Source organism: Pristiophorus japonicus, chromosome 13 (assembly GCF_044704955.1).
Source record: "Pristiophorus japonicus isolate sPriJap1 chromosome 13, sPriJap1.hap1, whole genome shotgun sequence".
NCBI lineage: Eukaryota > Metazoa > Chordata > Chondrichthyes > Pristiophoridae > Pristiophorus > Pristiophorus japonicus.
The window spans coordinates 91,237,788-91,265,256 of record NC_091989.1 but is presented as its reverse complement, the minus strand read 5'-3'; the positions used below and the strand labels follow the sequence as shown (position 1 = coordinate 91,265,256).

Sequence of the window (27,469 nt, the reverse complement as noted above, 5' to 3'; positions counted from 1 at the left end):
TATTCAAACACAGGGGGCATCACAGCCGAACCAGAGTCTGTCCTCACCCAGCATAGACACACACACACACTCACACACATACATACACTCACACTTACACCCCACAGATACACACTCACATACATACACTCACACTTACACCCCACAGATACACACTCACACACACACTCACACACATACATACACTCACACTTACACCCCACAGATACACACTCACACATACACTCACACTTACACCCCACAGATACACACTCACAAACACACTCGCACACAAACATTCACACACACTCACACACAAACATGCACTCACACTCACACACATACATACACTCACACTTACACCCCACAGATACACACACACTCGCACACAAACATTCACACACACACTCACACACATACATACACACTCACACATACACTCGCACACAAACATTCACACACACACTCACACACATACATACACTCACACTTACACCCCACAGATACACACTCACACTTACACTCCACAGGGACACACTCACACACACAAATAGAGACACACACAGACACTCACACTTACACCCCACAGACACACACACTCACACAAACACAGACAAACTCACATAGACACACACAGGCACACACTCGCGCACACACACTCACTCACACACACTCGCGCAGACACACTCGCGCACACTCACTCACACAGACACACTCACATAGACACACACACACACACACACAGGCACATACACACACAGGCACACAGACAGAGACATACACACTCACACGCAGAGACAGTCACACACACACACAGACATATGCACATACAGACACACACACAAGCGCTTTAGTCGGCCAGTGGTTGTGAAAGGCGCTATATAAATGTAAGTATTTTCTTTTTGATCTGATAGCTCTCACTCCTGAGACTCAAAACTAAAATCCAGCCTCCACTCTCCTTCAGTCTCTGTTCCCTGTGGGTGGGGGAGTTTCAATGGGCCTGGGCCACGTTTGTTCGAGAGTGTATTTGTTTTTGCAGCGGAGGAGTTCTCCGCATAATGAGCCTCGAGCCGAGGTCCTATCCCACAGGCACCAACATTCCTGTGAGAATCTAAACTTCGCAGGATGTGTTGATCCAGTGAGATGAAGGTGAGAGGAGGCTCATGTGGAGCGTAAACACCGGTATTGACCAGTTGGGCCTGTTTCTGTACTGTACATTTTATGTAAACATTTATATTAGCAGACTATTCAACTCTAGGGGTATCACAACGGCGACTAATCCTGCCCAAACCCGATGCCCTCAGCCGTACACTTCTGGGACTGGCTATATATGGTGCGTAGGAGCGGAAAGCTCTCACATGTTGAGCCACTGGGGCTTTCTTGGTAAAAGAGACAGCAGTATAATCAGCTCTAGCTCAACAAAACCATGGCATCAGTTATCCAGTAATTCGTTCAACCAGAAGGAAGCTCCGTCCTCACCTGTTCAGCCATTTTCCCCGCTCCTCCGTCAGCCTGGCCACTCCGAGAGCCACATCCCCGTTTTCCAGCAGTCGGAAGGCGTCAGTCCATGCCCGATTGGCAGCCGGCCCACTGCGGAGCCCCCCCTGCCCTCCGGCCATGCAACCCAGGACATCGGCGACACAGGCCAGGGTGCGGGCTGCCACCCCCAGGTCCTCGGTGGTGGCAGCCACTGTAAACCAAGAGAACAGGTAGTATCCCACTCTGCATAAACCAGCGCACCTTCACTTGGGCTCAAATTTAACCGTGCAGGGGTGTGAAAAGCAAATGGGCGGCCCGTTATACATCCCACCCAATTATCTATTCTATTGACTACAACAGGTCTAGTGTTACACCACCCGCTGCAGTTACATTTCACCCCGACTATCTTCTGAAAAATACCCAATGGCAGGCAATAATACTGTTTCCCCACACACTTTCTATACCAGTCACCTGGGTCCAGTTTAACTGGTACCTGATATACTAACGGCGACTTGGCTCAGTTTGAATCACTCCCATCTCAGAGACAGAAGGTTGTAGCTTGAAGCAGACTTGAACTCGCATTCTAGGCCATCGCTGGAGTGTGGTACTGAGGGAGTGCTGCATTGCCAGAGGTGCTGTCCTTTAGGTGGGATGTTAAACTAAGTCCAGTAATTGGGGGGGAGGGGGTTGTTAAAGATTCCATCACAGTGTTTGAAGAATAGCAGGAAGTTTTTTTCTGGACAGTTCTCACCAACCAAAACCATTCCTCCCACTCTTACCTAATAATATCCTGCCCATCTCCCAGACACAGTGAACTACACTTTCAGCTTCTGATTCTAATCCACTGGAAGAGGGTCCAGCTCCAATCAGGACTATGTGCTAACGTACATTTTTCTAGGCTCCCTGACGGTCGGTTTGGTATTTGCAGTGACTGGTCTGGTACTGAGTCACACACACCAGGCCGGCCCAGGTTCAATCCCTGGTCTGTGCTGTTCGCCGATCTCAGCCAAGGTGCCACCTCTTGGCTAGGGAGGGAGCAAGGGTCCCAGGATCGTGACCCAGGCTGGCCAGTGTGTGTGTGAGGACAGGATCGGCATCTGGTCCCTCCCAGTCGCTCACTCACTGTCTGGGCTCACACATGTAGAAGAGTCAGTCAGTGCATGGCCTCTGCCCCTGGACCTAGCCCCCACCCCTCTGCTCCTGGACCCCCCCTCCCCTAAACGCGTCCCCGCACCTCCTTCCCCCCTTGCTCCCAGACCTACCCGCCCCCACACCCCCCCCCCGCCCTTACCCAGCAGGAGTCAGCACCTCCAGGAGGGGAGGAGAGGGAGAAGCTAGTAATTTGAGGTGATTCTTTTAGCATAACCTTGAAAAATACCTAACTAAAAAGACTTGCATTTATATAGCATCTTTCAGTACCTCAGGATGTCTAAAAGCGCTTTATAGCCAGTGAAGTACTTTTGAAGTGTAGTCATTGTGCCAGAGGACTATGTTACACCCTTGTTCAAAAAAGGGTGTAAGGATAAACCCAGCAACTACAGGCCAGTCAGTTTAACCTCGGTGGCGGGGAAGCTTTTAGAAATGATAATCGGGGACAAAATTAACAGTCACTTGGACAAGTGTGGATTAATTCAGGGCAGCCAGCATGGATTTGTTAAAGGCAAATCGTGTTTAACTAACTTGATTTAATTTTTTGATGAGGTAACTAGGTTGATGAGGGCAATGCAGTTGATAAGAACATAAGAATACATAAGAACATAAGAACATAAGAAATAGGAGCAGGAGTAGGCCATACGGCCCCTCGAGCCTGCTCTGCCATTTAATACAATCATGGCTGAGCCGATCACGGACTCAGGTCCACTTCCCTGCCTGCTCCCCATACTCCTGTCTATCTCTGTCTTAAATTTATTAATGTCCCAGCTTCCACAGCTCTCTGAGGCAATGAATTCCACAGATTTACAACCCTCTGAGAGAAGAAATTCCTCCTCATTTGAGTTTTAAATGGGCGGCCTCTTATTCTAAGTTAATGCCCCCTAGTTCTAGTCTCCCCCATCAGTGGAAACATCCTCTCTGCATCCACCTTGTCATGCCCCCTCATAATCTTATGCGTTTCGATAAGATCACCTCTCATTCTTCTGAATTCCAATGAGTAGAGGACCAACCTACTCAACTTTCCTCATAAGTCAACCCCCTCATCTCCAGAATCAACCTTGTGAACCTTCTCTGAACTGCCTCCAAAGCAAGTATATCCTTTCGTAAATATGGAAACCAAAACTGTACGCAGTATTCCGGTGTGGCCTCACCAATACCCTGTATAACTGTAACAAGACTTCCCTGCTTTTATATTCCATCCCCTTTGCAATTAAGGCCAAGATTCCATTGGCCTTCCTGATCACTTGCTGTATCTGCATACTGTCCTTTTGTGTTTCATGCACCAGGACCTCCAGGTCCCGCTGTACTGCAGCACTTTGCAATTTTTCTCCATTTAAATAATAACTTGCTCTTCAATTTTTTTTCTGCGAAAGTGCATAACCTCACACTTTCCAAAATTATACTCCATCTGCCAAATTTTTGCCCACTCACTTAGCCTGTCTATGTCCTTTTTCAGGTTTTTTGTGTCCTCCTTACACATTGCTTTTCCTCTCATCTTTGTATCATCAGCAAACTTGGCTATGTTACACTCAGTCCCTTCATCCAAGTCGTTAATATAGATTGTAAATAGTTGGAGTCCCAGCACTGATCCCTGCGGTACCCCACTAGTTACTGATTGCCAACCCGAGAATGAACCATTTATCCCGACTCTCTGTTTTCTGTTAGTTAGCCAATCCTCTATCCATGCTAATATATTACCCCCAACCCCGTGAACTTTTTTCTTGTGCAGTTACCTTTTATGTGGCACCTTGTCAAATGCCTTCTGGAAGTCCAAATACACCACATCCACTGGTTCCCCTTTATCCACCCTGTTCGTTACATCCTCAAAGAATTCCAGCAAAGTTGTCAAACATGACTTTCCCCTTCATAAATTCATGCTGATTCTGCCTGACTGAATTTTGTTTTTCCAAATGTCCTGCTACTGCTTCTTTAATAATGGACTCCAACATTTTCCCTACCACAGATGTTAGGTTAACTGGTCTATAGAGGCATTACATTTGCAGTTGTCCAATCTACTGGGACCTCCCCAGAATCCAGGGAATTATGGTAAATTCCAACCAATGCAACCACTATCCCTGCCGGTATTTCTCTTAAGACCCTAGCCGTCAGGTCCAGGGAAGTTATCCACCTTTAGTCGCATTATCTTACTGAGTACCACCTCCTTAGTGATTATGATTGTGTTATGTTCCTCCCCCTCTATGGCCCCTTGACTATCCACTGTTGGAATAGTTTTAGTGAACTTCCAAAAAGCATTTGATAAACTGCCAGCAAAGTTGAAGCCCATGGAATAAGAGGGACAGTGGCAGCATGGATACGAAATTGGCAAAATGACAAAACAGAGAGCAGTGGTGAACGGTTGTTTTTCGGACTGGAGGAAGGTATACAGTGATGTTCCCCAGGGCTAGGTACTGGGACCACTGCTTTTCTTGATATATATTGATGACTTGGACTTGGGTGTACAAGGCACTATTTCAAAATTTGCGGATGACACAAAACTCGGAAGTATAGTGAACAGTGAGGAGGATAGTGATAGTGGAGGATAGAGGAAGGTTGGGTCAAGAGGACATAGACAGGCTGGTGAAATGGGCGGACATGTGGCAGATGAAGTTTAACCGGGAAAAGTGCGAAGTGATACATTTTAGTAGGAAGAACGAGGAGAGGCAATATAAACTAAAACGTACAATTCTAAAGGGGGTGCATGAACAGAGAGAGCTGGGGGTATATGTTTACAAATAGTTGAAGGTGGCAGGGCAGGTTGAGAAAGCGGTTAAAAAAACATACGGGATCCTGGGATTTATAAATAGAGGCATGGAGTACATAAGTAAGGAAGTTATGATGAACCTGTATAAAACACTGGTTCAGCCTCAACTGGAGTATTGTGTCCAATTCTGGGCACCGTACTTTAGGAAGGATGTGAAGGCCTCGGAGTGGATGCAGAAAAGATTCACAAGAATCGATCCAGGGATGAGGGACTTCAGTTGCGTTGATGGACAGGAGAAGCTGGGGTTGTTCTCCTTGGAGCAGAGAAGATTCAGAGGAGATTTGATAGAGGTGTTCAAAATCATGAGGGGTCGACAGGGTAGATAGAGAGAAACTGTTCTCATCGGCAGAAGGGTCGAGAACCAGAGGTCACAGATTTAAGGTGACTGATAAAGATCCAAAGGCAACATGATGAAAACCTTTTTTACGCAGCGAGTGGTTAGGATCTGGAATGCACTGACAGAGGGTGGTGGAGGCAGACTCAATCGTGGCTTTCAAACGGGAATGGGATAAGTACCTGAAGGAAAATAATTGCAGGCCTATGGGGAAAGGGCGGGGAGTGGGGCTGGCTGAAGTGCTCTTGCAGAGAGCCAACACGGGCTCGACTGGCCTCTTACTGTGCTGTAACGATTCTATTCTCATGTAGGAAACATGGCAGTCAAATTGCGCACAGCAAGCTCCCACAAACAGGAATAAGATCATCTGCTTTAGTGACGCTGGTTGAGGAATAAATATTGGCCAGGACACCAGAGAGAGCTTCTTCGAATAGTGCCGAGGGATCTTTTACATCCACCTGGAAGACTGGCAGCGACTCGGTTTAACGTTTCATCTGAACGACAGCACATCTGATAGTGCAGCACTCCCTCAGAACTGCACTGGAGTGTCAGCTTAGGGCTATGTGCTCAAGACTCTGGGGTGGGACCTGAAGCCACAACCTTCTGATAAAAGCTACAAATCAGTTTGCTGTGACACCGACCCGTAAGAAAGATGCCTCTCACCTGTATCGAGGGTGTTGAGTATCTGTTGCTCGTGCCCTTCACAGACGGCCGCCCGGATCAGAGGCCAGAGGCTGTTGTCCCTTCGAGCGAGCAGTGTGCTCTGCACTTTGCGCTGTGCCCGGGTGAGGAAGAGCTGCCGTCGCCAGGCCAGCTCGGCCTGCTGGTCCAGGCAGCTCAGGACCCCCTTCATCGACAGGCGCCAAGCCGACTGCCACTTCCTCAGAAACCGTCCCGTCCCCAATCCCAGGAACCACAGCACGTCCTCTATCCCTATGGGCTCGCATGTGTGGAAGACTGGGAAGAGCTGAGCGTTGAGCAGGCATTGGTCATTTCCGAGAATGCTGGGACCCCACACCTCCTCTTTCCTACAAAAAGCAAAGTGCAGTCTTTCATTTTTCCCATGACACCCTCCGTCACGCGTCACTTGCTGGCTCGGGCAGGATGGTGGACCTAAGCCCAGGCCTCTGTCCATGCCTTTCTGTAACTACCTCCTCCAAGCCCACAAAAGCTCTCTGGTTACCCCTCCTGCGTGTCAGGGATATCTGGCTCTAATTAGTGGCACGGTAGGAATCAGAATCTGACTGCACAGGAGTCGTTGGTACAATTCCCTTACATGGGAACAGAGGAGTTGTGGGATAAATGAAGACCAAGGTCCATGTCGCTCACCTTCTACCATCCCGGTAATGCAGCGATAATGGTGTTATTGACTAATCATTGCAATCAATCTCTATCAATTAGTCTAAAACAGGCTCAGACATGAGGCGAGCAAACCCGCAGTGGTGGAACATCTGGGAACCGTAGATCCAAAGTCACAGTACTGTTTCTTCTAAACTTGCTGCGCTCACCACACAGCATGTCTCAAATTACACATACAGGCACAACGTCCCGAAACCGGGAACCTCGGGACCGAGGCTATTCCGGTTTTGGGGTTTTGACGGATTTCGGAGAAGAAATCCGACGTCCGGCATCTGGAAACCCTTGGGCTGACTTTCAGGTATTTCTAGATTTCTTGGACAATCCGACATCCCGAATCGGAAACCTTTGGGCTGACTTTTGTATTTCCGGATTTGGGAGCATTAAATCCGCCGGCCCAAATCCGGCAACCTCGAGACCGGGCCGCGCTGGTTTGAGTATTTTTTTGATTCATGTTTGAGAAAGGTATGTACAGCTTGAAAGTCCGATTTTTGGGAAATATTTGCAGATTCCGGACAACGACTCTTGCAATCTGCACAATGTCCGGTTTTCGGACAATTCTGGTTTTTAGAACTTTGGGTTTCGGAAGTTCTACTTCTGCAATGTTATTTTCTAAAAGTAATCTAGCAAATTTGCATTTGAGTGACTCAATACTAACTGCTTCCACCGACTCCCCGGAGAGCCTGTTCTATAGATTGTCCACTTGCTCACTGAAATATTGGCCTGAAAATTGCGGCCTCCTGTGGTCCCTACGTTGTGCACACACACCCGAAGAGGCGTCGCAAATGCCGGTTCCTGGGGCGTGATGAGCATGTGCCGAGAATCGTTTTTTGTGATCTGTCAAAATGTCTTTGGACAGATCGCACGCATACCAGCAGGAAGGACATCCGTGGGAGAGATTGGCTATTTGCCCAACTCTTGCCCATCGAATGTCCTTCAAACTCTTACGCCTGGTAAAAGCGTTAAGTTTTAAAACATAGAAAAATTAAATGTTATTACAGGTTGAGCCTCCCGTATCTGACACCCTCGGGACCTGACCTGTGTCGGATAAGGGATTTTGCCGGACGAAGGGAGTTCACGTGTTCTACCGTCTTTCACAACTGTCAGCCCCCAGTCCCAGCCAGCCAGCCCCGCTACAGATATCCCCGAACCCGCGATCCACCGCGCCCCCCCCGCCCCACCCACGATCTCCAAGACTCATTGAAAGTAATGAAGAGGTATTTTCTTTTTGTTTGGCAGAGTGCCGAGGGCAGTGGGGAGGGCAGGGGGGGAGGAGCGGCCAGCCCGAGGACACGGCTCACCGGCCCGACCCCGGCCAGGGAGCGGGAGGCAGGTTGATGGGACTCAGTGCATTAAAAAAATATCTTTTATCAAGCTTTTATTTAAACAAAGGGGACTACAGTGGGATGAGGGCAGAGTTGGCTAAAGTAGACTGGAAACACAGACTAAACGGTGGCACAATTGAGGAACAGTGGAGGACTTTTAAGGAGCTCTTTCATAGTGCTCAACAAAAATCTATTCCAGTGAAAAAGAAGGGCGGTAAGAGAAGGGATAACCAGCCGTGGATAACCAAGGAAATAAAGGAGAGTATCTCATTAAAAACCAATGCGTATAAGGTGGCCAAGGTTAGTGGCAAAATAGAAGATTGGGAAAATTTTAAACGACAGCAAAGAATGACTAAGAAAGCAATAAAGAAAGGAAAGATAGATTACAAAGGTAACCTTGCGCAAAACATAAAAACAGATAGTAAAAGCTTTTACAGATATATAAAACGGAAAAGAGTGACTAAAGTAAATGTTGGTCCCTTAGAAGATGAGAAGGGGGATTTAATAATGGGAAATGTGGAAATGGCTGAGACCTTAAAACAATTATTTTGCTTCGGTCTTCACAGTGGATGACACAAAAACCATGCCAAAAATTGCTGGTCACAGGAATGTGGGAAGGGAGGACCTTGAGACAATCACTATCACTAGGGGGGTAGTGCTGGACAGGCTAACAGGACTGAAGGTAGACAAGTCCCCTGGTCCTGATGAAATGCATCCCAGGACATTAAAAGAGATGGCGGAAGTTATAGCAGATGCATTCGTTATAATCTACCAAAATTTTCTGGACTCTGGGGAGGTACCAGCGGATTGGAAAGCAGCTAATGTAACGCCTCTGTTTAAAAAAGGGGGCAGGCAAAAGGCAGGTAACTATAGGCCGGCTAGTTTAACATCTGTAGTGGGGAAAATGCTTGAAACTATCATTAAGGAAGAAATAGCGGGACATCTAGATAGGAATAGTGCAATCAAGCAGACGCAGCATGGATTCATGAAGGAGAAATCATGTTTAACTCATTTACTGGAATTCTTTGAGGATATAACGAGCGTGGTGGATAGAGGTGTACTGATGGATGTGGTGTGTTTAGATTTCCAAAAGGCATTCGATAAGGTGCCACACAAAAGGTTACTGCAGAAGATAAAGGTATGCGGAGTCAAGGGAAATGTATTAGCATGGATCGAGAATTGGCTGGCTAACAGAAAGCAGAGAGTCGGGATAAATGGGTCCTTTTTGGGTTGGAAATCGGTGGTTAGTGGTGTGCCACAGGGATCGGTGCTGGGACCACAACTGTTTACAATATACATAGATGACCTGGAAGAGGGGACAGAGTGTAGTGCAACAAAATTTGCAGATGACACAAAGATTAGTGGGAAAGTGGGTTGTGTAGAGGACACAGAGAGGCTGCAAAGAGAATTAGATAGGTTAAGCGAATAGGCTAAGGTTTGGCAGATGGAATACAATGTCGGAAAAAAAAAACAGTAAAAGGGAATATTATTTGAATGGGGAGAAATTACAACATGTTGCGGTGCAGAGGGACCTGGGGGTCCTTGTGCATGAATCCCAAAAAGTTAGTTTGCAGGTGCAGCAGGTAATCAGGAAGGCGAATGGAATGTTGGCTTCATTGCGAGAGGGATGGAGTACAAAAGCAGGGAGGTCCTGCTGCAGCTGTATAGGGTATTGGTGAGGCCGCACCTGGAGTACTGCGTGCAGTTTTGGTCACCTTACTTGAGGAAGGATATACTAGCTTTGGAGGGGGTACAGAGACGATTCACTAGGCTGATTCCGGAGATGAGGGGGTTACCTTATGATGATAGATTGAGTAGACTGGGTCTTTACTCGTTGGAGTTCAGAAGGATGAGGGGTGATCTTATAGAAACATTTAAAATAATGAAAGGGATAGACAAGATAGAGGCAGAGAGGTTGTTTCCACTGGTCGGGGAGACTAGAACTAGGGGGCACAGCCTCAAAATACGGGGGAGCCAATTTAAAACCGAGTTGAGAAGGAATTTCTTCTCCCAGAGGGTTGTGAATCTGTGGAATTCTCTGCCCAAGGAAGCAGTTGAGGCTAGCTCATTGAATGTATTCAAATCACAGATAGATAGATTTTTAACCAATAAGGGAATTAAGGTTTATGGGGAGCGGGCAGGTAAGTGGAGCTGAGTCCATGGCCAGATCAGCCATGATCTTGTTGAATGGCGGAGCAGGCTTGAGGGGCTAGATGGCCTACTCCCGTTCCTAATTCTTATGTTATGTTCTTATAATTTAATTCAAAATATAATTATTAGTAGTACAAGTTGAATCTTTCTATCCCCCTCCCCCACCGAATACCCACCCCATGGCCACCTAGGCAATCAGTGCCTTCATAATCGGGCTGAGGAAGGAGTCTGTCTTCAGGAGAGCAGAGAATATTGGTGACTACGGAAAAAAATTATCTGCGCATGCGCCCCTGGTGGCCGAGAATGGTGCCGGATAAGAGAGGTTCAACTCGCACTTATTTTTATATTAAAAACCGTGTCTACGAAGGCAAGTTTATTTTTAACACTATTAAAATATATATTTTTTTAAATTTCCAAAAAATTAATTTTTCTCTAAAACATTTAATTGAATGCAATTTCTATTAATTTTTAAAAAGTGGTGATTTTGTTATTTATGTGCGTGTTTTATTTGATTTTAGGGGTATTCTCATTGATAACAATAGCTCGGAGCCCCCATTAATATCAATGAGAATACTACATTGTGATTGGTGGTCCAGGCCCATGTGATCCCAGGATAGCTATACGCTCCTGTATACACGTTCCCGCACGCTGGACTGAGCAACTAGGCCTTGGAGCGCAATCTTACGTTCCTCCAGGACCACTAGGTATTTTCATTTAAAATATTTCGGTTGGAGGCGTTCGCCTGGGGGAAGCCTCCAACCGCAATTTTGCCCGCAATGTTTCCGCAGATTAGTTTTGAATTTACCCGCTTTGAACGCAGGCCGTGTCCTTGGGTTCTACTGTTCTGGGCACGGCAAAACAGCTCGTCACGGTCAACATTATCTAGTCCCGTTAGAATCTTAAAACCTGCAATCATATCACCTCTCAACCTTCTCTTTAGCAGTGAGAACAGTCCCAATTTAAATAATCTTTCCACATAGTCCGATCCCTCAATCCCCTCAATCATTCTGGATGCTGCTCTCTTCTGTATCCTTTCAATATCTGCAATATCCTTTCTGTACATTGTCGGGTTACTAATCTTCAGAAAAATGTAGACCATGAACTAAACATTGATTGATACAAGCTTTAGAATTAAGCTGGACAATTAAGGACATCCTGTGGCCAGGAACCAAAACTGATTTCATGCATAACAACAATGGAGTTGTTATGTGAGGCCATGAACTTGATTGTCCAGGGTGGGGAAAACAGCCACTGGAAACATCGAGCCTGTAATAAGGCCAGAAAACAAAGGACCCCCACGAAATGCAAATTTTTGGGCTAACAGCATTCAGCATAAGGAAAGATATTTTGCATTGTCGACTCCGCGTACCAATCAGTAGCCATTCAACCACATCACCAACCAGTTAAACGGATCGATAATCGAATTTCGTCCCAGCGGGAAACTTATTCAAAACCTGGATATAAATATACGGACATAGACACCCAAGCAGGTGAAGCAGAAGCAAGCACAGAACACAGGAAGAAAAAGCAGGCAGGGAAGGACACGAAAGGAACAGGCACTGCAGAGAACGGACAGAAGGAGAACCAACCGGTCCCTGAACCAATGACCACAAACTTACAATAGCTACAGCCAGGAATGGTGATTGTATGTCTAAAGTCAAATTTGTCTCAGCAGTCTAGTCCTGTAGTTTTTAATCGTTTTTTGTTGCGTAATAAAACGGACACTGGGTTAAGCCTAAAATGTTGTGCCACGTGTTGTCCTTTCCCACTATAAGTTCCGAGGTCTAAAAATCAGAGTAGAGTGAACAAAACAAACACCCTACAGCAGTGGTGACCAAAGCCGCTAAGTGCGGACGCAGCAACAATTTATAACGTAGCGGGAATACCTCGCTGTTTGGGCTCAATATTGCCCTTACAGAGTGAGCTCGAACCCCATGCCCTGCTCGCACCACCATCTCTGCGTCCGCCACTTCCCAGCCTTTGTTGTCTATCTTTCGCTTGTCTGAAATAATTATTTAAAATGATGTCCCACCTTAGGAATCCAGAAGATTGCTTTCTGTTTTTAAGCTTTCTCCCACCCATCGATATTCCCCTCTCCCTCTTGAAGACATCGACTCCTTTCTGGGGTATGACTCTATGGACATCAGCAGCCCTGTGGCACCCTTAACTATGTGGCCAATCTTCATTTGAGTTCAGGACATGTTGGCAGGCTATTTGACTGCAAGGGCACAAGCCTGATCCTATCTTCACTCAACATCCACATACGTGTTCCTTCATACTTGCATCCTGGCTGAGCTCCACTAACTCGGAGCTGACCAGGGATCGAACTGGTACCTTCTGGTCTGCATGGCTTTAGTACTGTTCTGGGCAGTCCCTTTAGACATTAGAGTGTCCTGGGGCTGATATACTCCCTGATAGGCCAAAGTCTTCAGAGACGCTAAGCAATTAAGAAAAGCCCCAAGTTTGGCATTAGAATCTTACCACTTGCATTTTACAGAACCCCTAATCCTTATCCCCATTTACTCTCGTTTACAGGACTGGAACACAATGGGTCAGTGCACTGAATACAGGAACATAGAAGCAGAGCAGGCCATTCAGCCTCTCGAGCCTGTTCCACCATTTAATTAGATCATGGCTGATCTTTATCTTAACTCCATTTACCCACCTGGGTTCCGTAACCCATAATACCCCACCTAACAAACTTCTAGCAATCTCAGTTTTGAAATTTTCAATTGACCCCCAGAATCAACAGCTTTTGGGGGGGAGATTTCCAGTAGTCTTTGTGTGAAGAAGTGTTTCCTGATATCACCCCTGAACGGCCTAGCTCTAATTTTAAGGTTATGCCCCTTGCTCTGGACTCTGTCACCAGAGGAAATAGTTTATCTCTATCAACCCCTCTGCAGCACTTCAGTGAGGAATTGCACCGGTCTTCAAACACAGTGCAATAGTAGAGGACTCGGACACTTTCTCCTTTTTAACCAAGGATAAATTCCTTCTACCTTTTTCTCATTATATTCTTAGCAATGCCCTTGGGCCATCTACCCAATAAACAGGCAAGGTCCCCTCCCTCCCCCACCAGGCCTCCGCCAAGGTCAGTCTGAACTAGCAATCAGGAGCTGTGGGAGGAGCCTGCAAATGCTCCTCCACCTGCCTTGGGGACGCGCCTAGCCTTTACTTTACACGTCACCAAAGCAGATTGGGCAAGATAGGGAACTCAGCAGGGTAAGGGATCGAACCCACATTTCCCTGTTGGACACCCTCTCTCTCTGTAATTGAGGGGACTGAAGAGATATTTAAATCGGCAGGGAATACAAACCTAATGGATTAATACCCACCTTCTAGCCAAACGCAATGAAAATCGAGTAGACCTCCCACCCCGCTTCCTACATAAGAACATAAGAAATAGCAGCAGGCGAAGGCCATACGGCCCCTCGAGCCTGCTCCGCCATTTAATACGATCTTGGCTGATCCGATCATGGACTCAGCTCCACTTCCCTGCCCGCTCTCGATAACCCCATATCCACTTATCGTTTAAAAAAAACTGTCTATTTCTGTCTTAAATTTATTCAATGTCCCAGCTTCCACAGCTCTCTGAGGCAGCGAATTTCACAGATTTACAACCCTCAGAGAAGAAATTTCTCCTCATCTCTGTTTTAAATGGGCGGCCCCTTATTCTAAGATCATGCCCGCTAGTTCGAGTCTCCCCTATCAGTGGAAACATTCTCTCTTGTCAAGGCCCCTCATAATCTTATACGTTTCGATAAGATCACACCTCATTCTTCTGAACTCCAATGAGTAGAGGCCCAATCTACTCAACCTTTCCTCATAAGTCAACCCCCTCATCTCCGGAATCAACCTAGTAACCTTCTCTGAATTGCCTCCAAAGCAAGTATATCCTTTCGTAAATATGGAAACCAAAACTGCACGCAGTATTCCAGGTGTGGCCTCACCAATACCCTGTATAACTGTAGCAAGACGTCCTTGCTTTCATACACCATCCCCTTTGCAATAAAGGCCAAGATTCCATTGGTCTTCCTGATCACTTGCTGTACCTGCATACTAACCTTTTGTGTTTCATGCACAAGTACCCCCAGGTCCCACTGTACTGCAGCACTTTGCAATTTTTCTCCATTTAAATAATAACTTGCTCTTTGATTTTTTTTCTGCCAAAATGCATGACCTCACACTTTCCAACATTATACTCCATCTGCCAAATTTTTGCCCACTCACTTAGACTGTCTATTTCCTTTTGCAGATTTTGTGTGTCCTCCCCACACATTGATTTTCCTCCCATCTTTGTATCGTCAGCAAACTTGGTCCCATCTTCCAAGTCGTTAATATAGATTGTAAATAGTTGGGGTCCCAGCACTGATCCCTGCGGCACCCCACTAGTTATTGATTGCCAATCCGAGAATGAACCATTTATCCCGACTCTTTGTTTTCTGTTAGTTAGCCAATCCTCTATCCATGCTAATATATTATCCCCAATCCTGTGAACTTTTATCTTGTGCAGTAACCTTTTATGTGGCACCTTGTCAAAAGACTTCTGGAAGTCCAAATACGCCACATACACTGGTTCCCCTTTATCCACCCTGTTCGTTACATCCTCAAAGAACTCCAGCAAATTTGTCAAACATGACTTCCCCTTCATAAATCCATGCTGACTCTGCCTGACCGAATTTTGCTTTTCCAAATGTCCTGCTACTGCTTCTTTAATAACGGACTCCAACAGTTTCCCAACCACAGATGTTAGGCTAACTGGTCTATAGTTTCCTGCTTTTTGTCTGCCTCCTTTTTTAAGGACTCCATTCCATTCTCCCAGTTTTTCCATTTCCCCCGCATCTGTTCTGACAATTCCACCTTCCATACTAGTGCTTCCTTTTTCCTCAACCGAGGATTCCCCCCTACTGTGCTTGACATGGCCTTCGACCGTGTCTATACCATTTCCCGCACTTCTGCTCTCACCCCTTCCCGTCCCTCTCACGAACTACGATAGGATTCCCCTTGTCCTCACCTTTCACCCCACCAGCCTCCACGTTCAACGATCATCCTCCGCCATTTCCGCCATCTCCAGCGTGATCCTACCACCAATCACATCTTCTCCTCTCCTCCCCTCTCAGCATTCCGAAGAGACTGCTCCCTCTGCGGCACATTGGGGTCCATTCTGCCGTCACCCCCAGCACCCCCTTCCCTTCCCACAGCACCTTCCCGTGCAAGCGCAGGAGATGCAACACCTGCCCTTTTACCTCCTCCCTTCCCACCATCCAGGGCCCCAAACACTCCTTCCAGGTGAAACAGCGATTTACTTGTACTTCTTTCAGTTTAGTATACTCTATTCGCTGCTCACGATGCGGTCTCCTCTACACTGGGGAGACCAAACGCAGATTGGGTGACCGCTTTGCAGAACATCTCCGTTCAGTCCGTAAGCGTGATCCCGAGCTTCCGGTCGCCTGTCACTTTAATTCCCCGCTCCACTCCCACTCTGACCTCTCTGACCTCGGCCTCCTACACTGTTCCAATGAAGCTCAACGTAAGCTCGAGGAACAGCACCTCATCTTTCGTTTAGACACTTTACAGCCTTCTAGGCTCAACATTGTGTTCAACAATTTCAGAGCGTAGCTGCTGCTCCTATTTTTTCAAGCGGCAACTGTTGATGATTCTGCCGTGCCCATTTGCAACATTTAATCTCTCCTGCCTCTCACCCTATCACAGACCCTCCCTTTCACTCTTTCCTCCCCTCCCCCCTTTCCCTGCCCCGAAACCTGGTTAAAATATGTTACATCTCTAACTTTTCCAGTTCTGACCACGGGTCACAGACCTGAAAGGTTAACTCTGTTTCTCTCTCCACAGATGCTGCCTGACCTGCTGAGTGTTTCCAGCATTTGCTGTTTTTGTTTTAATTTCCAGCCCCTATGGCTCAGTTTAATCAGTGATCAGGAAGGTTTGACCCCAGTCTGAGCTAACTGATCTCAGGCAAGAGGCAGTAAGGGCCCTACATTGGCCTCAGCGCCCCATAGTAAGCGAGACCAAGGTCCCTTCTGCTCATTGCTAGCCAGTCATTCCTGCTGGGGCCCACGAGTATGTGGGTGAGGACAGGATCAGGATCAGGTCCACGATCAGGACCAGGTCCACGATCAGGACCAGGATCAGGTCCAGGATCAGGTCCAAGATCAGGACCAGGTCCAGGATCAGGATCAGGTCCAGGATCAGATCCACGATCAGGTCCAGGGTCAGGACTGGGGTCAGGACTGGGGTCAGGATCAGGTCCATGATCAAGACCGGGATCAGGACCGGGATCAGGACCGGGTCCATGATCAGAACCGGGTCCACGATCAGGACCGGGATCAGGTCTACGATCAGGACCATGTCCACAATCAGGACCAGTATCAAGTCTATGATCAGGACCAGATCCACGATCAGGATCAGGATCATGTCCGCGATCAGGACCAGGATCACGATCAGGACCAGGTCCACAATCAGGACCAGGTCCAGGATCACGATCAGGATCAGGACCACGATCAGGATCAGGTCCGCGATCAGGACCAGGATCAGGACCAGGATCACGATCAGGTCCATGATCAGGACCAGGATCAGGACCAGGTCCATGATCAGGATCAGGATCAGGACCAGGTCCATGATCAGGACCAGGATCAGGACCAGGTCCATGATCAGGACCAGGATCAGGACCAGGTTCACGATCAGGACCAGGTCCAAGATCAGGACCAGGTCCAGGTCCACGATCAGGACCAGGTCCAGGATCACGATCAGGATCAGGACCACGATCAGGATCAGGTCCGTGATCAGGACCAGGATCAGGATCACGATCAGGATCAGGTCCATGATCAGGACCAGGATCAGGATCAGGACCAGGTCCATGATCAGGATCAGGACCAGGTCCATGATCAGGACCAGGATCAGGATCAGACCAGGTCCATGATCAGGATCAGGTCCATGATCAGGATCAGGACCAGGATCAGGACTAGGTCCACGATCAGGACCAGGTCCACAGTCAGGATCAGGACCAGGTCCGCGATCAGGATCAGGACCAGGTCCGTGATCAGGACCAGGACCATGATCAGGACCAGGTCCACAATCAGGATCAGGACCAGGTCCACGATCAGGAGCAGAACCAGGACCAGGATCAGGACTAGGTCCACGATCAGGACCAGGTCCACAATCAGGATCAGAACCAGGTCCACGATCAGGAGCAGAACCAGGACCAGGATCAGGACCAGGTCCATGGTCAGGACCAGGATCATGACCAGATCCACGATCAGGATCAGGTCCGCAATCAGGAGCAGAACCAGGACCATGATCAGGATCAGGTCCATGATCAGGACCAGGTCTACGATCAGGACCAGGATCAGGACCAGCATCGGGACCAGGTCCACAATCAGGACCAGGCCCACGATCAGGACCAGGATCGGGACCAGGATTGGGACCAGGTCTACGATCAGGACCAGGATCACGATCGGGATCGGGACCAGGTCCACGATCAGGACCAGGTCCGCGATCAGGATCAGGACCAGGTCCGCGATCAGAATCAAGACCAGGTCCGCGATCAGAATCAAGACCAGGTCCGCGATCAGGATCAGGACCAGGTCCGCGATCAGGATCAAGACCAGGTCCGCGATCAGAATCAGGACCAGGTCCGCGATCAGAATCAGCATCAGGACCAGGTCCGCGATCAGGATCAAGATCAGGACCAGGATCAGGACCAGCTCCACGATCAGGACCAGGACCAGGATCAGGTCCAGGGTCAGGACCGGGGTCAGCACCGGGGTCAGGATCAGGTCCACGATCAGGACCGGGATCAGGACCGGGTCCATGATCAGAACCAGGTCCACGATCAGGACTGGGATCAGGACCAGGATCAGATCTACGATCAGGACCATATCCACGATCAGGACCAGTATCAGGTCTACGATCAGGATCAGGTCCGCGATCAGGATCAGGATCACGTCCGCGGTCAGGACCAGGATCAGGATCAAGACCAGGTCCACGATCAGGATCAAGACCAGGTCCGCGATCAGGATCAAGACCAGGTCCGCGATCAGGATCAGCATCAGGATCAGGTTCGCGATCAGGACCAGGGCCTGGATCATGACCAGGTCCACGATCAGGACCAGGATCACGATCAGGAACAGGATCACAATCAGGACCAGGATCACGATCAGGACCAAGGTCAGGATCAGGACCAAGGTCCACGATCAGGATCAGGACCAGGTCCGTGATCAGGACCATGACCAGGATCAGGATCAGAATTAGCTGTGATAGCCTCATTGACCATGGTGCACACATGTATAATGGTTACCTGTGGGAGATACTAGTGGGCACCTGTGAAATAGCTCCCCACTATGGAGATTTTGGAATGGAAGGGGCGCGAGAATGGAAGAACACTTTTGTGGGGGGGGGGGTGGGGGGGAGGACGTAGAAAAAAGTAAACGAAAATAAAATGTTGCCAGTGGTTGGTGAGTGATTTTCCTGGCCTGAGCCCAGACAGTGGGAGCCAGATTCCAATGGCAGTCTCCCTCAATGGTGCCACTGAGCTTCTCCCCGATGGAATGCTGCCACTCTCAGTCAGGGTATCAGGCTCAGTCCTGAACAGGAAGAGAATGGTAACTCAGGTCCCTCGTATACTCGTCTCAGGTCGCCAACAAACCTGCGACCTACACTACCTAGAAGAGCTAGGGGGCAGGTGCATGGGAACGCCACCACCTCCAAAGTACACACTATCCTGACTTGGAAATATATCGCCGTTCCTTCATCGTCAGTGGGTCAAGATCCTGGAACTCCCTCCCCAACAGCACAGCACAGTATCTTCACCACACGGAGTGCAGCTGGTCAAGATGAAGGCCCACCACCATCTTCTCAACCAAGAGCTACTAGGGATGTGCAATAAGTGGTGGCCTCGCCAGCGATGCCCATCTCCCCAGGATGAATTTTTAAGAAAAAGTTATGGAATACAATTGGTAGCACCTCATCTCTGGCCGTCTTTGACCACAGTATGCTGGTTGATACAGGGAAGCAGACAGGGAGAGGCATTTTAAGGTAAGGTTAGGGAGACCCTGCCTCACTGATGAGCATCACACTCAGTAAACACATAATCGGATATTACAGGCGGATTGCCAACGTGAGCTGGTTGCTCGCCAGGTCCTGCCTCGCAGAATCGCCCCTTTAAGGTAATCAGCAAAAGAAGCGGGACGGGAGCGGGGTGGGGATGGGGATGGGGATGGGGTGGGGGCGGAGGGGTGGGGGGGTTGTGGGGACGGGGTGTGGGCGGGGGTGGGGGTGGTGCGGGGGGGTGGTGGTGGGGGGGGTGCGGGGGCGGGGGTTAGGCGGGGTGGGAGTGGGGCAGATGTGGGGGTTAGGCGGGGTGGGGGCGGGAGTGGGGGTGGTGCAGGGGGGGCGGGGTAGGGGACGTGCGGGGGGTGGGGTGGGGGTGGTGCGGAGGGAGGGGGAGGTGAGGTGGGGTGGGGATGGTGCGGGGGGAGGGGGAGGTGAGGTGGGGTGGGGGTGGTGCGGGGGGAGGGGGAGGTGAGGTGGGGTGGGGATGGTGCGGGGGGTAGAGTCGGGGATGAGGTGGGGTGGGGTGGGGTGGGGGTGGTGTGGGGATGGTGCGGGGGGTAGGGTCGGGGATGAGGTGGGGTGGGGTGGGGGTGGTGCGGGGGGAGGGGGAGGTGAGGTGGGGTGGGGATGGTGCGGGGGTGGGGTGGGATGGGGGTGGTGCGGGGGAGGGGGCGGAGGTGAGGTGGGGTGGGGTGGGGGTGGTGCGGGGGGTAGGGTCGGGGATGAGGTGGGGTGGGGGTAGTGCGGGGGGAGGGGGAGGTGAGGTGGGGTGGGGATGGTGCGGGGTGGGGTGGGGTGGGGGTGGTGCGGGGGGTAGGGTCGGGGATGAGGTGGGGGTGGGGATTGTGCGGGGGTAGGGGAGGTGAGGTAGGGTGGGGATGGTGCAGGGGGAGGGGGAGGTGAGGTGAGGGTGGGGATGGTGTGGGGGTGGGATGGGGGGGTAGCGTCGGGGATGAGGTGGGGGGTGGGGATTGTGCGGGGGTGGGGTGGGGTGGTAGGGTGGGGTGGGGATGGTGCAGGGGGAGGGGGAGGTGAGGTGAGGGTGGGAATGGTGCGGGGGTGGGTGGAGTGGGATGGGGGTGGTGCGGGGTTGGGGTGGGGTGGGATGGGGGTGGTGCGGGGTTGGGGTGGGGTGGGATGGGGGTGGTGTGGGGGGTAGGGTCGGGGATGAGGTGGGGGCAGGGATTGTGCGGGGGTGGATGAGGAGATTTTACACAGCGAGCTGTTTTGACCTGTAATGCACTGCTGATTCTACAGTAACTTTCTAAAGGGTACCGGGCTAATACTTGAAAAGGAAAACTTAGCAGTGATGTAGGAAACGAGCGGGGGAGGGGGACTAATTTGATCACCCGATCAAAGAGCCGGCACGGGAACGATGGGCCGAATGGCCTCCTCCTGTGCGACCATAAAACTTCTGACGCCTTTTTCAAACAGTGCGCGGCAAGCAAGCGTGGACCAGCCTTACTTGATTCCCGTCCTTTCAAAGAACTCGGACCACGGAACGTTCAGGAAGGTTGAGGAGTCACTGGCGAAAGGCACCTGTAAGAGAGATCACAAAGCATGATTAGATCCACGGTTCGGAGCAGGTCGGGACAGGCAAAGTAACGGGTTACAACACGTCCAGAAAGGGTTGGACTTGTATTCAGCACGTTGGCCCAACGTCGGAGGAGGATCGGCAGTTCGAGCAGCGCGAGTCCGGGGTGCGTGGTGAGGCCTATAAAGGCCCAACTTGTACAGCTGCAGCCGGGAGAAAAAGCAAAAAAGAAGTAGAAAGGAATCAAAAGGTGGCGTCACAGCCAAAGGGGAAAGTGATTGGCTGGTGATTGGTGAGTAGCTTTTCTTTTTCTTTTTTATATCAATAAGTATCCCGTTAACATTGTTGTCGCCAAATTAAGTGTATCTAAGGATTAAGTCATGGCAGGAGAGCTCGGTCACGTGATATGCTCCTCCTGTACCATGTGGGAACTCAGGGATACTTCCGGTGTCCCTGACGACTACGTGTGCGGGAAGCGTATCCGCCTCCAGCTCCTGACGGACCGCGTTGCGGATTTGGAGCTGAGGGTGGATTCACTCTGGAGCATCCACGATGCTGAGAATAACGTGAGTAGCACGTGTAGCGAGTTGGTCTTACCGCAGGTGAAGGGTCCACAGCCAGATAGGGAATGGAAGACCAACAGGAAGAGCAGTGCAAGGAAGGTAGTGCAGGGGTCCCCTGCAGTCATCCCCCTGCAAAACATATACACTGCTTTGAGTACTGTTGAGGGGGATGACTCATCAGGGAAGGGCAGCAGCAGCCAAGTTCATGGCACCGTGGCTGGCTCTGTTGCACAGGAGGGCAGGAAAAAGATTGGGAGAGCGATAGTGATAGGGGATTCAATTGTAAGGGGAATAGATAGGCGTTTCTGCGGCCACAACCGAGACTGCAGGATGGTATGTTGCCTCCCTGGTGCAAGGGTCAAGGATGTCTCGGGGCGGGTGCAGGGCATTCTGAAAATGGAGAGTGAACAGCCAGTTGTCATGGTGCACATTGGTACCAATGATATAGGTAAAAAAAGTGATGAGGTCCTACAAGATGAATTTAGGGAGCTAGGAGCTAAATTAAAAAATAGGACCTGAAAAGTTGTAATCTCAGAATTGCTACCAGTGCCACATGCTAATCAGAGTAGGAATCGCAGGATAGCGCAGATGAATACGTGGCTTGAGCAGTGGTGCAGCAGGGTGGGATTCAAATTCCTGGGGCATTGGAACCGGTTCTGGGGGAGGTGGGACCAGTACAAACCGGACGGTCGGAACCAATGTCCTAGAGGGAGTGTTTGCTAGTGCTATTGGGGAGGAGTTAAACTAATATGGCAGGGGGATGGGAACCAATGCAGGGAGACAGAGGGAAACAAAATGGAGACAGAAGCAAAAGACAGAAAGAAGATGAGTAAAAGTGGAGGGCAGAGAAACCCAAGGCAAAAAACAAAAAGGGTCAAAGTGTAATAAAAAGGCAAGCCTGAAAGCTCGGTGCCTCAATGCGAGGAGTATTCAGAACCCAGGAGAGGGCTCTGAGCTAGTTAGAGTGGGTGAGAGCGCAGATGAACAGGACCCCCAAGAAAGAATGCAAAAGGCAGGAGGCAACAGAGCAGAGTTGCACTGGGGTAAGTGTAAACCACAGGGTGATAGGAAGGGACAATATGTATGAATATAAAGGGGCTGCAGGAGGGGTCAAAACTAAAAATCATAGTTTAAAATCGAGTATTAAAACACTTTACCTAAACGCACGCAGCTTTCGAAATAAAGTAAATGAGTTGATGGCACAAATCATTACAAATGGGTATGATTTGGTGGCCATTACAGAAACGTGGTTGCAGGGTGGCCAAGAATGGGAATTAAACATACAGGGGTATCTGACAATTCGGAAGGATAGACGAGAAGGGAAAGGAGGTGGGGTAGCTCTGATAATAAAGGATGATATCAGGGAAGTAGTGAGAGATGATATTGGCTCTAATGAACAAAATGTTGAATCATTGTGGGTGGAGATTAGAGATAATAAGGGGAAAAAGTCACTGGTGGGCGTAGTTTATAGGCCCTCAAATAATAACTTCACGGTGGGGCGGGCAATAATCAAGAGAATAATAGAGGCATGTGAAAAAGGAACGGCAGTAATCATGGGGGATTTTAACCTACATATCGATTGGTCAAATCAAATGCACGGGGTAGCCTGGAGGAGGAATTCATAGAATGCATACGGGATTGTTTCTTAGAACAGTATGTTACAGAACCTACAAGGGAGCAAGCTATCTTAGATCTGGTCCTGTGTAATGAGACAGGAATAATAAACGATCTCCTAGTAAAAGATCCTCTTGGAATGAGTGATCACAGTATGGTTGAATTTGTAATACAGATTGAGGGTGAGGAAGTAGTGTCTCAAACGAGCGTATTATGCTTAAACAAAGGGGACTACAGTGGAATGAGGGCAGAGTTAGCTAAAGTAGACTGGGAACACAGTCTAAATGGTGGCACAATTGAGGAACAGTGGAGGACTTTTAAGGAGCTCTTTCATAGTGCTCAACAGAAATATATTCCAGTGAAAAAGAAGGGCGGTAAGAGAAAGGATAGCCAGCCGTGGATAACTAAGGAAATAAAGGAGAGTATCAAATTAAAAACCAATGCGTATAAGGTGGCCAAGGTTAGTGGGAAACTAGAAGATTGGGAAAATTTTAAACGACAGCAAAGAATGACTAAGAAAGCAATAAAGAAAGGAAAGATAGATTACGAAAGTAAACTTGCGCAAACATAAAAACAGATAGTAAAAGCTTTTACCGATATATACTTTGGAAAAGAGTGACTAAAGTAAATATTGGTCCCTTTAGAAGATGAGAAGGGGGTTTTAATAATGGTAAATGTGGCAATGGCTGAGACCTTAAACAATTATTTTGCTTCGGTCTTCACAGTGGAAGATACAAAAACCATGCCAAAAATTGCTGGTCATGGGAATGTGGGAAGGGAGGACCTTGAGACAATCACTATCACTAGGGAGGTAGTGCTAGACAGGCTAATGGGACTCAAGGTAGACAAGTCCCCTGGTCCTGATGAAATGCATCCCAGGGTATTAAAAGAGATGACGGAAGTTATAGCAGATGCATTCGTTATAATCTACCAAAATTCTCTGGACTCTGGGGAGGTACCAGCGGATTGGAAAGCAGCTAATGTAACGCCCCTGTTTAAAAAAGGGGGCAGACAAAAGGCAGGTAACTATAGGTCGGTTAGTTTAACATCTGTAGTGGGGAAAATGCTTGAAGCTATCATTAAGGAAGAAATAGCGGGACATCGAGATAGTAATAGTGCAATCAAGTAGACGCAACATGGAGTCATGAAGGGGAAATCATGTTTAACTAATTTACTGGAATTCTTTGTGGATATAACGAGCATGGTGGATAGAGGTGTACCGATGGATGTGGTGTATTTAGATTTCCAGAAGGCATTCGATAAGGTGCCACACAAAAGGTTACTGCAGAAGATAAAGGTACGCGGAGTCAGAGGAAATGTATTAGCATGGATCGAGAATTGGCTGGCTAACAGAAAGCAGAGAGTCGGGATAAATGGGTCCTTTTTGGGTTGGAAATCGGTGGTTAGTGGTGTGCCACAGGGATCGGTGCTGGGACCACAACTGTTTACAATATACATAGATGACCTGGAAGAGGGGACAGAGTATAGTCTACCAAAATTTGCAGATGACACAAAGATTAGTGGGAAAGCGGGTTGTGTAGAGGACACAGAGAGGCTGCAAAGAGATTTAGATAGGTTAAGCGAATAGGCTAAGGTTTGGCAGATGGAATACAATGTCGGAAAGTGTGAGGTCATCCACCTTGGAAAAAAACAGTAAAAGGGAATATTATTTGAATGGGGAGAAATTACAACATGCTGCGGTGCAGAGGGACCTGGGGGTCCTTGTGCATGAATCACAAAAAGTTAGTTTGCAGGTGCAGCAGGTAATCAGGAAGGCGAATGGAATGTTGGCCTGCAGTGCGAGAGGGATGGAGTACAAAAGCAGGGAGGTCCCTCTGCAACTGTATAGGGTATTGGTGAGGCCGCACCTGGAGTACTGCGTGCAGTTTTGGTCACCTTACTTAAGGAAGGATATACTAGCTTTGGAAGGGGTACAGAGACGATTCAAGAGGCTGATTCTGGAGATGAGGGGGTTACCTTATGATGACAGATTGAGTAGACTGGGTCTTTACTCGTTGGAGTTCAGAAGGATGAGGGGGGATCTTATAGAAACATTTAAAATAATGAAAGGAATAGACAAGATTGAGGCAGAGAGGTTGTTTCCACTGGTCGGGGAGACTAGAACTAGGGGGCACAGCCTCAAAATACGGGGGAGTCAATTTAAAACCGAGTTGAGAAGGAATTTCTTCTCCCAGAGGGTTGTGAATCTGTGGAATTCTCTGCCCAAGGAAGCAGTTGAGGCTAGCTCATTGAATATATTCAAATCACAGATTGATAGATTTTTAACCAATAAGGGAATTAAGGGTTACGGGGAGCAGGCGGGTAAGTGGAGCTGAGTCCACGGCCAGATCAGCCATGATCTTGTTGAGTGGCGGAGCAGGCTCGAGGGGCTAGATGGCCTACTCCTGTTCCTAATTCTTATGTTATGTTCTTATGACTCCACAGATTTTACTGTTCCCTGGTTGAGCCAGAGAGATTGATTTGACATTGCATTAACAATGGTTACGCTGTTAACAGGGTACTTACTGCTGCACGTTTAATGGGCAATTAATGTGCAGCGCCAGCAAGTTCTTACAAATAATGGGGAGGCTAAGGTCGAATTAATGGCGAGCGACGTAAATCGACCCGCAAGTTCTGGAGATTCACAACCCATGATGTATCGTTTCATCCCTGAATTTGTGGGACAATTTGCACGTTAATAGCTGCGTGCATCATTAACATTCTGTTGTTTTTCCAGCAAGATTCGCCCATAGTGTGTGAGAAGAAACAATGGTATATCAATCTGGAGGTTGGAGGGATCCATGTGATGTGTACTTCGACTCTTTCCCCTCCGATTTGGCCCCTCTGCCTCCTGAAGGTTTGCTGGACTGTGGTCTGACTGGCACGGAGGTCCTTCCGAATCTCATCCACGTGTGTCCCGGAAAGTGAGTGCCAGCAGACTAGCTGACCACGGGAAGATTCAGAATACTGTCCAAAGGAACGTGCACAAAAATGCCCAAAGTGCGAGACAATTTGGCACTAAACAGGTCACAGGAGAGCGAGAGTTGGAAATGCCACCTTTGCTGCAGTAAGGGGCTGAGGTTGGGGCTGAGGCAGAGTGCTGCAGAGACTAGAGGGAACTTTACTCTGCATCTTAAGTGCACCATACCTGGCACTGAATGTCATAAACGCTGACATTCTTCATCCCCAAACACGGCAGGATTCTTCAAGGTAGAGTTAATACAGTTAGTAACTGACTAGCATATACTACACCTGCAGATCATCCCGGCGTCCCGTGATGCTGAAAATTTTCAGCTTCAGGCCCCTCAGCCGGATGTGGTGTCCCTGGATGATTACATCACTGAGCTGGTACTGTCGGAGCACAGCTGACGACATCAGATCAACTCCCGACAGAAGACAACCAGACCTTACATGAATGGACCCCTGACAAAACACAATAACCAGAGCATGGAACATCCTTCACAAACCCAGGCTCAATATCAGAACTTGATCAGCAGTCTAGAACCGGCCCCTGTTTGTAACGTGTCTGTTTCATGTTACATAAGAACATAAGAAATAGGAGCAGGAGTAGGCCATACGGCCCCTCGAGCCTGCTCCGCCATTTGATAAGATCATGGCCGATCTGATCATGGACTCAGCTCCACTTCCCTGCCCGCTCTCCATAACCCCTTATCGTTTAAGAAACTGTCTGTTTCTGTCTTAAATTTATTCAATGTCCCAGCTTCCACAGCTCTCTGAGGTAGCAAATTCCACAGATTTACAACCCTCAGAGAAGAAATTTCTCCTCATTTCAGTTTTAAATGGGCAGTCCCTTATTCTAAGATTATGCCCCCTAGTTCTAGTCTCCCCTATCAGTGGAAACATCCTCTCTGCATCCACCTTGTCAAGCCCCTTCATAACCTTATACATTTCGATAAGATCACCTCTCATTCTTCTGAATTCCAATGAGTAGAGGCCCAACCTGCTCAACCTTTCCTCATAAGTCAACCCCCCCATCCCCGGAATCAACCTACTTACTGTTACTTGCTGCTTTGTTGCCCTATTTCATCTCCTTTTCTCCTCTCCTGTCCCCAAGGTGCTGAATCACGCTGTGACACTGTTCTGTATGTGCTACCAGCCTCCTGGCACCACACCAGCGTGATCATGCTCCAT

The 27,469-nt window shown here is 48.7% G+C and overlaps 1 protein-coding gene and 1 long non-coding RNA gene across 9 annotated transcripts in view; one reads left to right on the top strand and one right to left on the bottom strand.

Annotated features, from left to right (window-relative positions):
• LOC139278696 (L-fucose kinase) overlaps positions 1-27,469 on the bottom strand; it is a 427,721-nt gene that overhangs the window by 28,264 nt on the left and 371,988 nt on the right. For 6 of the 7 annotated variants that reach the window (XM_070897748.1, XM_070897747.1, XM_070897751.1 and 3 more), the window contains 4 exons: positions 26,570-26,740; positions 21,072-21,145; positions 6,369-6,733; positions 1,459-1,669 (listed from right to left, as the gene is read on the bottom strand). In XM_070897748.1, the coding sequence (XP_070753849.1) occupies positions 1,459-1,669; positions 6,369-6,733; positions 21,072-21,145; positions 26,570-26,740 (821 nt within the window). The remainder of the gene's footprint in view (positions 1-1,458; positions 1,670-6,368; positions 6,734-21,071; positions 21,146-26,569; positions 26,741-27,469) is intronic. The other variant, XM_070897753.1, reaches the window with a different exon arrangement.
• Positions 1-27,469, top strand: part of LOC139278699 (uncharacterized) — a 91,883-nt gene that overhangs the window by 28,033 nt on the left and 36,381 nt on the right. The window lies entirely within an intron of this gene.